Below are 14,538 nucleotides of genomic sequence, written 5' to 3' on the forward strand. Positions count from 1 at the left end.
CGAAGGACAGTTAGGGACCGAGTAAACTCGATGCGCCCTGGCCAAGCGTGGCTCAACTGAAGTTCTCTGAGTGTGGCACAAGAAATGTGACCTGCAAGAAAATGTCACCTCGACACTGCGGAAATCAAGACAAATGTGTGCTCTCTGGCACCACACTGCCTCAAGGCATACAATGCATCACCTTCTGGGCAAAAGCCCTATGATCTGCTCACCTGTAAACTGAGATTCAAACCCAGTAAAAGCATATGTCCTCTTGCAAAATCAAGGCATTACCTTCCCAGAACAAAATAGCTGTGCAATCAACCACACACTGTGGTTCTCTTCACCTCAAGCACGAGATGAATGAAAGTACTTGCTGTACTGTCAAGATAACACAGTTTGGTGAACTGAAAAAAGACCCTGAATCAAGAGGAATGAAGAGCAGAATGCTCTTTCACCTCTTTTTCTTCCCCAAACAAAGAAAATGTACTCCTGCTGCAAAAGTAGGAAGCAGCTCCCTGTACCTGCGCTGTGGAGATCCGTACAGATGTACGGCTCCTGTACGGAATCCCGGAAGAAGAAAAAAAAAGAGGTCGAAAAGTGTGGCGGCGTCGTCCGTACGGTTGTACGGCAGTCCGTACGACTGTACGGCAGTCCGTACGGTTGCCCTTGGAGTAGACTGCGCGACGCCTCGAGAGGCTTAGCAGCTAGTAGCAGCTGCTATGCAGCTGCTGGCTGCTGGCTTGATGTGGCGCCTCGAGCTGCAGCTAGCAGCTGCTATGCAAAAAGGCCCGCGCCCGCTAGATGACTGCGCCCGCGCCCGCTCGATGCCGCGCTAGCACCCGTGTCCTCGCCACAGCCCGCGACCGCGCCCGCGACGATCCCGTGCCCACGCGCCCTTCCGTACGGCTGTACGGACGTCGTACGTCCGTACGGCACTGTAGAGGTCGAAGGGGAGAGGCCAAGGGTAGAAGGAAAGCCTTGCTCTGATACCAGTTGAAAGGGACTGAAGGGGGAAGAAGAGCCAGAGTGAGAGAGTGAGAGAGAGAGAGAAGACTCCAGGTGTGTGGGTGTGAAGTGATGAGCCACACCACAAACTCATTTGTTTTATTAGGATTAGGTTTGCCCTATGACTGTCTTAAGACAGTCATAGGTGTCCTATCTTTAATGAAGGCTTGGCAATGTGCCTTTACCCCAACACATCACTCGGTTTAGGACGCTATTGCTCCAGTTGCAGCCCTGGCCCCTCCCCTTAGCCAAGTAGGTTTTTCTCTTGTTAGAGAGGTCCCTGCAGCCCGTTAGGATCTTGGCATTTCAGAGCAATCCCTTCCCTCAGGTCCCACTTGGATAGAGGGAAAGGGCCTGTGTACACTGTTGATCCGCTTCCCTCTTAAGGGATTCTTTGCACCCCTATGGCATGTTTGGTTCACAGGAACTCTTTTGCAGCCGTGGCTGTGATCTCACGGACTTCTTGGAGGACTTTGTGCCCTCCACTTTTGGTGAGACAGTGGTTGGGGTTCCTGCTAACAGAGTGTTTTCTTCCTCAGGTGGACGAGTTTTTCCCCCTATGGATTTTCCTCCACTTGGCTCCCTCCCTCGCTCATTGAGCAGGAGGTCTTCCCCCATTGAGGGTTTTGTTTCTGCCACTAGGTCGGGTAAGATGTTCCATGCTACTTCCTCTCGTTGATGAGGATTGTTAGTTGGAATATACAGGGAGTTGGTGGCATCCCTCATTGCCACCGCCATAGACAGTTGTTCAAGAATCAGCTTCATCCAGGTGTTACTGGTGGCTCCATTGATGTCTTATTCATTCAAGAGCACAAGTTGGATAGAGATTGCACAAAGTTAGGTAAATTGCTTTCAAGACACTTTTTGGTCACCTGCTCTAGGCACCAAGGCATGTACTTGCATTTCAGTGTCGGACTCTTTTCTCCCCCTGGTTGTTGGACACAGAGTTATCTTCCTCTCTAGAGCCCAGTGGATTCTTCTTTTGATTAGGGGACGTAAGGTTGGATTCCTCAACCTCTACGCTCCCAATAATAGAGGGGATCATGTCTTGCTCTGGAAGGAGTTGCTCTCCTAGGCCCCCATTGCAGATTCGTGGGTCATTGGAGGAGACTTCAACATGGTGGACTTGCCCTCAGACAAAAAAGAAGGCAGAGAGGGTAGCCTCCACTCCTTGGAGAGGGCAGCTCGCGTTGCATTCTTCTTCAGTTTTAGTGGCAGAGATGCTTGGTTTGATGATGCCTTTCACATCAGTCACAATCATTCCTGTTTTCCCGGTGGAAAACGGGACCGTAGATGCCTATCCATGCATGGATTGACCGTTTCTATGTTGACGATTGGGCCTTGGATAGAGGAGGTTCAGTTTGCATTGCCCCTGGAGTTTCTACTTTGGATCACTTTCCGATGGTGCTGATGATTTTTGAGCTGCACTTGAGAATTCGATCCGCCAATATTAGGATTCCTGATGCGCTTTATGCAAAGGAGGACCTCACGGAGGCAGCTTTGCAGATCTGGGTTTCTCACTTGCAGGGTGGAGTGCCTTCCCCGTCACATTTGGCACATGCCCTCTCCGATATTAGTGCCTTTACCATCTGGTTGTGAGTACCAGGAGACGCGAGATTCTTAGATGAGAGATTGGTGTTCACCAGTAGTTGGCAGCCTTGCAGAGGGAAGAGCAAAAGAGGCCACACGATGCTTGGATTTAGGAGCACCTTGTTGTAGCAAGGGCTCACTAGCAGATTTTGTTAGATCAAAGAGCAGAGTATGCCTTTCATGCACGAGAGTCCTTTTGGATCTAGATGGAAGGTAGGGTGAATAAGAGTTTCTTCTCTACTCATGATCCCAGACATAGTAGAGAGATTTTTTCTCAGCTCATTGTCTCAGACGGAGTTTTACGGTCAGATCTGGATGCCGTCATGCACATAGCTACGGATTTCTATGCTTCCCTTATCTCAGCAGATCCTGGTAGCGAGGCCACCACTGATGATGCCAAGCATGTCATATGGTAGTGTATTCCTAGGCTTGTGAAACTTGATATGAGGCTCTCTCTTGATGCACCTTTCACCAACATAGAGTAGTCTGCGCTTCTTACCCTTCACAAGGGGAAGTGCGCAAGTCCAAATGGACTTAAACCCTCTTTTTTCATGACCTTTTGGGATATGATTGGGGATCACATTACCTCACCCTTGCAAGGTGTTTGGGACTCTGATGAGATGCCCGACTCACTTACAGAGGGTCTCATACACACCTAATCCCAAAAGGAGGATGCTGAAATTTAGTGTCACAGTGGAGACCTATCACTTTATTGGGCACATGCTATAAAATCCTAGCAAAAGCAATCAGCTTGCATTTGCATCCCATACTTCCAGATCTTATTCATGGTACGCAGACGGGATTTGTTCATGGCAAAAGCATATTCTCTTTTTGGGAAGCTTCAGAGTGGGCCATCCGCAGTGGACAAAAGATAGCCATTCTTCTCTTGGACTTTGAAAAAGCATATGGCAGGGTAGATTGCGATTTCTTGGAGGGCGCCCTTCATCATTTTGGTTTTTCAGATGCATGGATAAGAGGGGTTTCAGCTTTGTACAGATCAGCCCACGGCCAGGTACTTATAGGAGGTGTTAGGGGAGTTAGATTTCAGATTTCCAGAATAGTCCGTGAGGGATGCCCTCTTACCCCCTTTCTTTTTCTTTTTGTGGCTGAAGCTATGAGCATTTTTCTTAGATCTCGACCTGACATTCTTGGGCTCAAATTACCGCTCAAACAGGAAGAGGACCTCGTCGATTGTGAGTTAGTTGATGGCATGTGGTTCCTCCAACTTGTAAAAGGATGTGTGGTCCTCATCCACGGACTCTTGCCAAGTAGGGTCCTCGTCGAACATCTTATGATGCAGTAGGGACTTTCTCGATGAGGTGCCGTTGCGACCATCTCATCCACCTTATCTAGGATAGGCAAGGGATTTCAGGTTCTTTATGAAATCTGATGGTTGGGGTGGATGGTATCCATGCTTTTGTTAGTCTTGAGCCACTGCTCAAATCTCTCCTGACATTCTCGGACTAACCGTCGTGACTTTGCCAAACGTTGCTATTCCATGGCTAGGTCGGGGTATTGATTTCGACTAACTGGGCTTACGTCCCATCTATGGGGCTGTGTTTCACCTGCCCTAACCCTATCCTCAGGCCACGACATAGCTGGATTTAAGATCAACCGTGCAAGACTTCATGATGTCGTGGTGAAGACCGTTGCGGTCTCTTCATCCAAACCACTCCGGATGACGACCCGATCTAAACCTTTCCCTACCTTAACTACACTAGCTCAGCCTTTGCCCTTAGACTGGGAGGTGATTTCCTTATCCCTATTAACTTGTTTGTGGATATCCTTACTCATGGCCTTAGTTCTAGCCCTCATGATCGCAGTCTTGATGCACAACTCGAGTGTCTGCAACAGTTTCCCCAGCCACCATCACACTGTCCCTGTGAATAGGAAATGGGAAGGAAGAAAGTGGAAAGGTAAAAGGAAAATTACAAGCCATGTCTATGGCCCTATAGCATGAAAAGAAACAAAATACATGCCATGTTTCTGGTCATTCAATAACACTAGGAGTCTGACAGCTTGTAAAACAAAATGGCTCCTGGCCTGAGATATAGTAGTGGAAATAACAATGAAACCATGGGAAGAGAAAATCATGTAATATCAACATCATGATGTATACAATGAGTGTAGAACTACATGACAAAGATCAAAAGTCGATCCTCTAGTAACAAATCTTCTCAACCAAAATGAGCGTCGCTGGACCAAAATAAAAAAGCATTTTTGTCCCAGATATCACATAGGAGGAGTGACGTCAAGAGTCTCCTTCTCTTCTTGAATCGTACCCATCACATTCCGGCTGTTCTTGTACTTCGCCTTATAGTGGTGACACGACCCCATAGCTCTTGAGAATCCAGACCTGCAAGCAAACACAAGAATAACAAGAAATGTGAGGATCTGAGCAGGTTGTTCACCATCCAACATCTACGAGAAATGATCTCGAATTATGAGATGTCCCCTCGAGCCACGAGCTGAGCTCTTGGCACAAACTCCCAACGAGATCCTCAACCAGCCTGGTATCTCATACCACCAGACGGCGCCCCAAGCAATCACTTGTCGACCATGTGTTGACCACATGTCAACCATATGTTCTCATGTGTTGATCACATGTCAACCATATGTCATCATGCGTTGACCACATGTCACCCATGTGTCGACCACATGTTCACCCAAGGAGTATCATACACAAGGGATCTCATGTCGAGCGGCACACATGGAGCAGTCAAGGCATTAACAGCTCCACATGGCAAAGCATGTCATTCGGTGGCCGCCACTGTGACAGATGCACATGAAGCAGTCATAAGCACAAGAAGTATTTACGGGGCGCCGACTAGAAGAGGTTTGCGAGTCAGGAAGTCGTCGAAGCCATTAAGAGACCGAGCGGTGCAACGGCTAAGGGAGATAGGAGGACCACCAATAAGGAGGAAGGGATGAGATTCTTAGCAAGGGGAGGGCCCGCAAGGCACTATGGATGAGGATGGAGGAGAGGAGGAGCCGTGGGGATTCATTTGGCATTCATGGGAGAGTGAGAGAGGAGAGTGTGAGGAGAGATAGAGGTAGGAGCTACGAGCTCACCCGAGAGGAGAGTATGAGGAGAGATAAAGGCTTGAGCTACAAGCTCGCCCGTTGTAGCTTTGTGTCTAGTATGGGGATGGACTTATGTACTGTGACAGTTATGGCCATCTCTTGTGACTTCGGCTATCCATTTAAGTGACTTTTGTACTTCGACTGACTTGGTCACTCTCTTGTCATTTCTATTTCCCTAACATATGAGATTGCTCATGAGTCTAGCGCACATGATGATTGTTTTTGCTTGCGTTCATTCTCTGGGCTTCTCTTCTAGACGTCACCATCACCTTGCATAGTGCAGTCATATAGCGCGAGTCACTGTATCACCGTTGCAGCCTGAGACACCAGTACATCCCTGCATAGTGCACTCATTCAACCTGATCCACTGCATTAGAGATTATGACACATGTGCTTCTCACACCGGTGGCCTTTGGTCTCCTGTGAGACCTCCGGAAGGGATAGGACCCCCCCCCCCCCTTCCCCCGACATATACGATTATACATTAGATCTCAAGATGATATCTTTGGGTTGAGACTTTCCCTCAAATGGGACAAAGATCTTCTCGATAGTGAGCTCGCAGATAATACTATTGTTTCTCTGGATGCCACGACTCATTTGCCCACTTCTTTTAGGACAGCCTTGGATTTATTTTGCACTATTGGAGGGTCACACATCAATTGGCATAAATCCAACAGCTTTTGGATCAGTGACGAGGAAACCCCAGATTGGGGGATGACATTGGCTTCACTTGGGTTCAGAGGGGGGTTCACGATAGGTGTTTGGGGTGCCAGATCGGTATGGGTATCTCCCCATCACAACAATTCGCTTCTATGTTGGAGAGTTTAAGGAGAAACCTCCTCTTTTGGAGTTTGGCCAAGCTTGTTCTTGCCTCCAGGGTATTGGTGGCTAACTAGGATTTGTTGTCCAAGGGTTGGTATGATCTTGTTGATGTCATTCTAGGGAGTGTATCACTCAGCTCAAGAAACTTATAACTTTTTATGGAGTGGACTTGACGGCACAACAAATGTTATAGCCAAGGTGGCTTGGGAGACCTTGATTCTCCCCACATAGGAAGGAGGTGTTAACATCATAGATCCAGATTTACAGCGCACGGCCTTGCTTTGCAAGCTAATGGTGAGGAGACTTATGCTTGGGCAAGATCCATGGTGGAGGTCCGAATGACTTTTTTATTTGCAGCATACAATCTTGTATGCCTATTTCATTAGGAGATTGGAGGGACAGTACCTTCTGCTCACATCAGGTCTCCCTCCTCCCCTTTTATGACGGGTATCCTAAAGGCATGGGCAGCTTCAAGACTACCCTTCAAAGAGTTTCCCCTTCCTCTCGTGAAGAGATAGATAGGCAGCTTGTCTTGTGGAACGATAGCGTACTTGATGATCATGGCAGACCACTTGGTGCCTCTCACTACATGCAGTGGTTCAAGTGGGAGAGGGGCCCTGCTTCTAGTGTGGGATCCTAGAAAGCTTTCAAAAAGCTTTTAGAGGAACGTAAGGCTAATTTAGTAAGCAATCTTAGAGGGAGTGCAGGTAGAATTCGGCAATTTGATGCAACCATTCTAGTGGATTGGATAAATACATATGATATGCCTATTTCGTGTTCCACTTGGATGGGAGCTTTCACGGTAGGAGGCATTCTTGTACAGGTTGTTGCTTTCTGTGGTTCAAATGAGGATGCACTGATCTTTGATGTCCTTGCGGGAGGTAGGCTGTTGACTGATAATGCTTTATTAGAGGTTGCATTTCAGCCTGCCAGGATTTGTGGAGCATAGTTCAAACTCAAAGTGGTATATAGACCCTCACCCACATCTTGTTACCATGGGGGCTTGGAGATTGTGGCTTTATGGGGATGTTCATATAAAGTTTTTGTAGTGGGATCCCAGGGAGTGGGAATGGATTGATGAAGGGGACTAGAAGAGCCTCCCCTTCTTTCGTTACACTCTTAGTGATGCTAAGAGATTTCAGCTGAGCTGTAGAGGTTGGAGGCGCTTCAGAGCATCCCACTGGCAGAGCTTTGAGATTTTAGTTAACCTACATAAGAACTTATGGAGGAGACTCTGGAAATCCCTCAAGAATAGAAAATCACTCTATTCTTTTGGCGTTCTATTCATGGCGGGATTGCAATGAACCTGGTGGAAATCCAGGTTCAAGGCCGAGACCCCACTTGTCCTCGTTGCCTTTTGCCTGTGGAGTGAGTTCAGCATTGCTTATGGGATTGCAGATTGGCCAAGATAATTTGTAAAGGGATAGTCCGGATTTTTCAATACTTTTATTTATCGCCCCTTTTTCATGACTTGTGGTTTAGTTGCTTGGCTATCTCTTTTGGGGCCTCAGGTCTTCTATGAGTGGTTCAGTTGTTGCTTGGCTATCTCTTTTGGGGCCTCAAGTCTTCTATGAGAGACATGACTCTTCTTGGGGTTTATTGATTCGACGCCACTTAGTTGAGCCATGCTCTATGACTAATGTTCTTGCCTCACCCTTCAGAGCTATGCATGCCTCTGTGGACTATTCTTGGGAGATACTGGTAAGTATTGCGAGAGCCAGGTGCAGAGAGGCAGTAAATGGAGATCCTAGGTCCACCCGCCGGCTCATACTTTGGCCAGATTATGGACAGACACTATACATACACTGATGGCCATTTGGGCGAGCATGCACGGGTCCTCTCGGGCAGCTTTTGCTAGGAGAGCTACGTTTTTTAGAGAGTGGAGGGGCTCCCCCTTTCTCTCTGAGACTACTACAGGGTTGAGATGGCACTTTCAACCTCAACCTTGGTTGTTTTCTATCTCTTTTTTTTCCTCATTCATTGCATGATGTATTTCCGCCTTGAGGTTGCTCTCGCGGGTTTTGGTCATACTTAATAGAAGTCTGTTTTCTGGAGAGAAAAAAGAAACACATGTACATGTTATATGCACAACATTGGCATGATCCTATTATTACACCCATAGAATTAAAACTTCAAAGTGTACAATGTTTCCACATGTTAATTTTCTTAGGGACCAGCGAAGTTAAGTAATTAAATGATCATGGCTGCTTATTTCATACTTTTACACATGCCTTCAACACAACAGAGACCATGTAGTGGTGTAAATGTAATCAAGGAGTTTTTTGGAAAGGTCATTCTAGAAGGAGTTCTTTGCTGGCTTTTTTCTTATGCATGGCATGATGTACTCCTGCATTAGAGCTTGCTCTTGCGGCTTTCATTCATACTTAATGAAGTAATCTTTTTGAGCAAAAAAAAAGGATTTCTATGCTTCTAAAAGTAACTTAAGGTATCCTTTCTAAATTTTATGCAGGTTTCAGTCATGACTGCATCATTTATTCTGATAAATAACTCCGTGGTATCTATTCTAACTTTTCACCTATTATGCATCTTTTCTATATGCACAAGCGCACGAGCGTGCACACATGCAGTCTCACATACATCCATACAAGTAGAAATATGTGTGCATGTTAAGTATGCTTGAATGCTTGAATGTATACATACATATGTGTGTGTGTGTGTGTGTGTGTGTGTGTGTGTGGAGTGATCAAAAGTGTGTGTGTGTGTGTGTGTGTGTGTGTGTGAGAGAGAAAGATAGAGGTGTGTGTGTGTATGAGGAGAGCGAGCGTGGAGCGTGAGCGTGAGCGGAGAACAGATCGCTACAGCCCCGCTTCAGCTTCCCCCGTCTGACCGTACACCTGTACGGCAGCCGTACAGGTGCCGTACGTCAGTACGGTACTTTCCCGAGTTTCTGCCTACGCATCCTGCGTGATTTCGCTCCAGCCCTCGTGTGTGTGCGTCGATATCTGCATCTCTAGGCTTCGTTTCGTTTCAGTTCGTTTCAGTTCCATCTTCCATCAGCATCTCGTCTCTCACCCGTAACCAGGCACCAACCCTCTTCCGTACGTCTGTACGGTCACCGTACGGTGTCCGTGCATACTTTTGGGGCTTTCAACCGGAGTCTTCCCTACCTGGTTTTTCAGCCAACTCCTACCTATCCTTTTGCTTTTTCCTTACCAGTTCTACACTTCCTCTTCTCTCTTGCGGGCTTCCTTTGATCTTTCTTTGGGACTGGTTTTTTTGGCTTTTACCACCCTTATACAGGTACTTCATCCTCGAGCTCCTTTTCCTACCGAGTCATGGCAGAGTATTCATATGAAAAAACATTTCAAAAGGAGCGTTCGGCTCCCTGCAAGAAACAAAAGCAGGTTGAGGGTCAGTATGACCCGAGGCATGACACGATTGAGGCTCAACTAGTATATGATGTAATGCATGAAGGATTTGCAGATACGAGAAAAGAGTGGAAAGACTCGGTTCCTTCAGTTGGCCTCATGGTTGAGGTCGATGAAATTGTGGATCCAGTCAGAGAGTATGCCAAGAATGCAGTCATTTTATTTTTTCCAGGCCGGATGCCACCTGCTGCAGAAATAGGCAACTGGCTGACACGCACATTGGCTGGCTCTTTTGTTCGTAAAGTACATTATGCAGCCAGGGGCTTTTTCGAGGTTATCATGGTGGACGAGATCCACAGACAAATGCTTTTGGAACATTCACCTCTCTTTTTTGGGCAGCAAATGGTGCATGTCTTGCCGTGGTCTCCCACAAGGGACTTTCAGGCTTTAATCCGACACAGATGCCCAGTCTGGGTTGAAGTTGTTGATTTTCCCCAATGCATGGCCTCACTTTTGCCTAAAATTGCAGCCTCTTTAGGTAAAGTGGTCTGCCCACCACGGCCAAATGGTAATTCAAACAGATTTTGCATTCTCTGGGATACTGATAATCCCACACCGGACTCTTACTCAGTCACGGTGAATAATGTGAACATGGGGAGTGCATTTTATAAACTCAAATGGGGTTTATTTGCAGGGGCCTGTTTTGAATGCAAAAAGTTTGGACACATGGCTTCACAGTGTCCACTGAACCAACATAAAATGCATCCTGTCACATTGCCAGTCCACATGCCCATTAAAGATGCTCCTACTCCAGTTGCCAACAAAAATAAAAGCAATAAACAGCATTCTGGGAGTCAGGATAAAGGCAAAGATTCAGTAGCTCCCAATGCGAATTTTACTTCACACTCATCTCCTGCTACTCAATCCTTGCCCAAAGGCAAGCAACCTTCAACTGATGGCTGGCAGAGCCCAAGAAAGGTTATTTCTGCTCGAAGAATTCCACCCCCCCGCACTTGGAATGGTGCCTCTTCTAGCGGAAACACCCCAGAGATCAACACAGGAATTGGAATTACATGGGCTGCAGTAACAGCCAGCAGAACACTCTTCCCTGAAGAAGAGGTTGCTGCTTTGCTGTCCACTTCTGAGGCGACTACTTCTCAGGGGCGAGGCCTCGACCCTGAGATAGAAATGCAAGGCTGACCTCATACATTTTGCTGCTGTACATAGTTGTTACATTACTATAAATATCTGTATATATGACTGCTCACATCACCTCTTTTACACTTAATGTCCAGGGCATATGTGACAGTAGGAAATGGAAATCTGTGTGGCTGTACATCAACAGATTTCAGCCTGACATAGTGGCATTACAAGAGCACAACCAGCATATTTATGCAGGCAAGACAGGACACTACTGTGGGTATGACATTTTCTATGCTGGGGAGCACTCTTTCTCAGGGGTTGTCCTTCTGATCAAACATGAGCTTCAACCAGTCATTGCATTAAATGACAACAAAGGCAGATGGCTTGTTCTCCAATGCATTATAAGAGGAGAGGTGTTTGAATTTGCTTCAGTTTATGCACCTCAGTCATCTCGAGACAGAACTGTAATTTGGGATGCTATGCAACAATACCCGTGGAGATCTCATGCCTACATATGTGGGGATTTCAATAATGCTCCACAACAGGGAGACAACACTTCCAGCCACGATCATATGTTATCTCCTGAAAGGCATGCCTGGTCTCAACTACTTTTGCATTTGGATCTAGTTGACCTCTGGAAGGAATTGCAGCCTCTGTCACCGGGCTACACTTTTCAACATAATGCTCTTTCCGCTTATAAGGCACGACTGGATCGTTGGTATAGTGTTGCTCCACAACAAAATGGGGATTTCGCATGCAAAATGTGGATTGACTATGCCTTTGTGCATTCAGACCATGCACCACTATGGCTGCGGTTATCTTTTCATAAGATGCCAGATGATAGATTGCCACAAAGGCGACATCTAATCATCAACAACAGTTATTTGCAACATGCTGAATTCAAGGCAATGGTTACTGAAGCAGCTCATTGTCTTTCATCTAACAACCATCTTCATGTTGATGATGCCTGGGCTTCTTTTACTTCTAAAATGCAAATGGTGATTAGAGCTTATGGCAAGTCTTACATGAAGACTCTGAGGGAAACCATTGCTCAGGCCAAGTCTACTTGTCAAGACCTCACTGAACTCAGTCATCATCGTTCGTTGTCCATGCATGAGCAAACCACATTATGTCAGGCCAGACATTGTCTTAAACTAAATGATCACAGGAAACTGGCAAAATGGGAGACTAGAGCAAGACAAAGAGCCTTCACAGATAAAGGTTGCTCTTCCAAAGAATTTTTCAAGAGTTTGCATCAGAGGAGAATCCAAACAGAAATTTGCAGAGTGCTAATGCCTGATGGATCATGGACTACTTCACGGTCACAGCTTGCCTCTGTTTGTGTGCATCACTTCTCTCAGCAATTTGGCTCTGTAGCTCCTCCCTCGCAACAGGTTTTGCTTGCACGAAATTTACTGTTGCAAAATGTTTCTCCAATCATTTCCCCTACTCAAGCTTTGGAATTGGAGGAACCTTTTACTGAGAGGGAACTATCAGATGCCATCAAATGATGCGGCAGATGGAAATCCTCTGGATGGGATGGCTTGACAGTCGAGTTTTTTCTAGCTAACTGGCCTATTTTGAAGCATCCATTACTATCTATGGTGAATGCTGCATGGCAACATCAGAAAATGCCAGACACATGGAAGAGAGGTCTTGTTAAACTCCTTCCTAAAAAACAAATTTGTGAGTCTTTGGCAGACTGGAGACCTATCACTCTTATGCCCGTAATTTACAAAGTCACTACCAAAATGATTGTTGCTCGGCTAAAGGGCTTTTTACATGATGGGTTGCATCCTGCGCAATATGGCTTTGTCCCGCGTAGGCATATCACCGATAACATTGCTAATGCCTACATTGGCATTGAATATGCCAAATACACACAGCAGGATGTTTTGTTATTGCAAGTTGATATTGCCAAAGCTTTTGATACAGTTCAGTGGGATTTTATTTCATCGACTATGCAGGCTTTGGGTTTTGGCACAAAAATGCAGCAACTCATTAATTGGCTATATCAAGATAGTGAAGCTGCCTGCATACTTTCAGGAGATATTTCTCCATCATGGACTCTTGCTTGCTCTGTCAGACAAGGATGTCCATTGAGTGCTTTACTTTTTGCCATAGCCACTCATCCACTGCTTCAATATCTGGATCACCTCTTGGACACTGACCAGCTGCACGGTTTGGAGATCCTTGGTAGTCGCAGCATGATTGCTCAAGCATATGCTGATGATTCATTCTTTACTCCAAAAAATAATCGGGCTGATCTGTCCATGATCATGCATGCTCTTTCTACATATGGTTTGGCTGCTGGCCTTCGGGTAAATTTTCAAAAATCAAAATTGTTGCCTTTACATGCACAGGACTGGCACAACCTTTTGTGGCCTGGGGAAATTGTCCCTGCTTCTCAATTCATTCGACATCTTGGTTATCCTTTAGGCTGGGGACTCACCCGTTCACAACAAACTGATTGGGTGCTAGTAAAGTTGAGGGCAAAACTTGAATACTGGAAGCTTGCAACTTGGCCATTACATGTTCGTCTGCGAATTACACAATCCATTTTGATAGCATACATACAATTTTATCTGCCTCTTACTATGTTCACTAAGGCAGATTTGGTTTCATTTATGTCAGCTATCATGGAAATTTTCTGGCGTTCAAAACATGGCAAGAAAAGTCTCAGATTACTCTCCATGCATCGTCTCTGTTCTCCAAAGATGCACGGGGGTCTGAACATTCTAAATATTCAAATGCATTTACTTGCTCATAGGGGGAAAATGATGATGCAGTTTCTACAAGGAGATCAGCCTTGGGCTTTTATGATTCGCTCTCTCTTATTACATCTTCATACATCTGCTTTTGGGAATTGGCAGCCTACTCAGTGGGAATTTTTATTTGGCTCTATCCAAGGCAAGATCAGAGGATGCCCTTTTGTCTCTTCTCTGCTTCTTGATTGGAAACACATTCTTTCCCACTTGGAATGGAAAGGCAGGGACTCTCTCTCGGGCAACTCTTTGAGGGAAGAGAATCTCTTTTGGTCTAAGGTATTCCAACCACCTTTGGCCATCCAAGAACCTCGACGTTCATATTTTCTCTCCTTCAAAGGCATTTCATCTGTGGCAGATGTACTTCAAGATGATGGCACCATTCTATCCTTTTCTTTGGCTGCTCGCAAATATGGCTTGGGAGCTCATTATCGTCCTTTATGGCATAAAATTTCAGCAATGCTCCAACCGTACTTGCCGGTACCTCATTTAGAAATTCAGCATCGGCTTGAGGATTGGATTTTACGCTCTCCTTCCTCATATGTCCGTCCTTTGAAGCTTTCACATATCACAGTGTCATCATTGTATAGAGTGTTATTACCTCCACCTTGGATTTCCAACAGAGCAAATACTGTTTGGCATATGGATCGTCCAATGAAGTGGTGGAGAAAAAGGCTGCGTCTCCTTTGGCATTACAAAGTCCCTCTTCGACAACAGCTTTTCCTATGGCGAGTTCTCCTTGGCATTTTTCCATCTGGACAGTTACTCGCACACAGACATATTGCTTCGGCAGTTTGTCACAGATGCTCGCACTCTAC

General features: G+C 46.0%; 1 protein-coding gene across 3 annotated transcripts in view; it reads left to right on the forward strand.

The window, feature by feature from the left end:
- Positions 1 to 14,538, forward strand: part of LOC147896453 (protein ZINC INDUCED FACILITATOR-LIKE 1-like) — a 172,232-nt gene that overhangs the window by 121,663 nt on the left and 36,031 nt on the right. For all 3 annotated transcript variants that reach the window (XM_087382066.1, XM_087382067.1, XM_087382065.1), the window contains one exon: positions 8,954 to 8,998. In XM_087382066.1, the coding sequence (XP_087238192.1) occupies positions 8,954 to 8,998 (45 nt within the window). The remainder of the gene's footprint in view (positions 1 to 8,953; positions 8,999 to 14,538) is intronic.

This window comes from Dipteris shenzhenensis, chromosome 11 (assembly GCF_047967505.1).
Source record: "Dipteris shenzhenensis isolate YYH24624 ecotype China chromosome 11, Dip_SZ_1.0, whole genome shotgun sequence".
NCBI lineage: Eukaryota > Viridiplantae > Streptophyta > Polypodiopsida > Gleicheniales > Dipteridaceae > Dipteris > Dipteris shenzhenensis.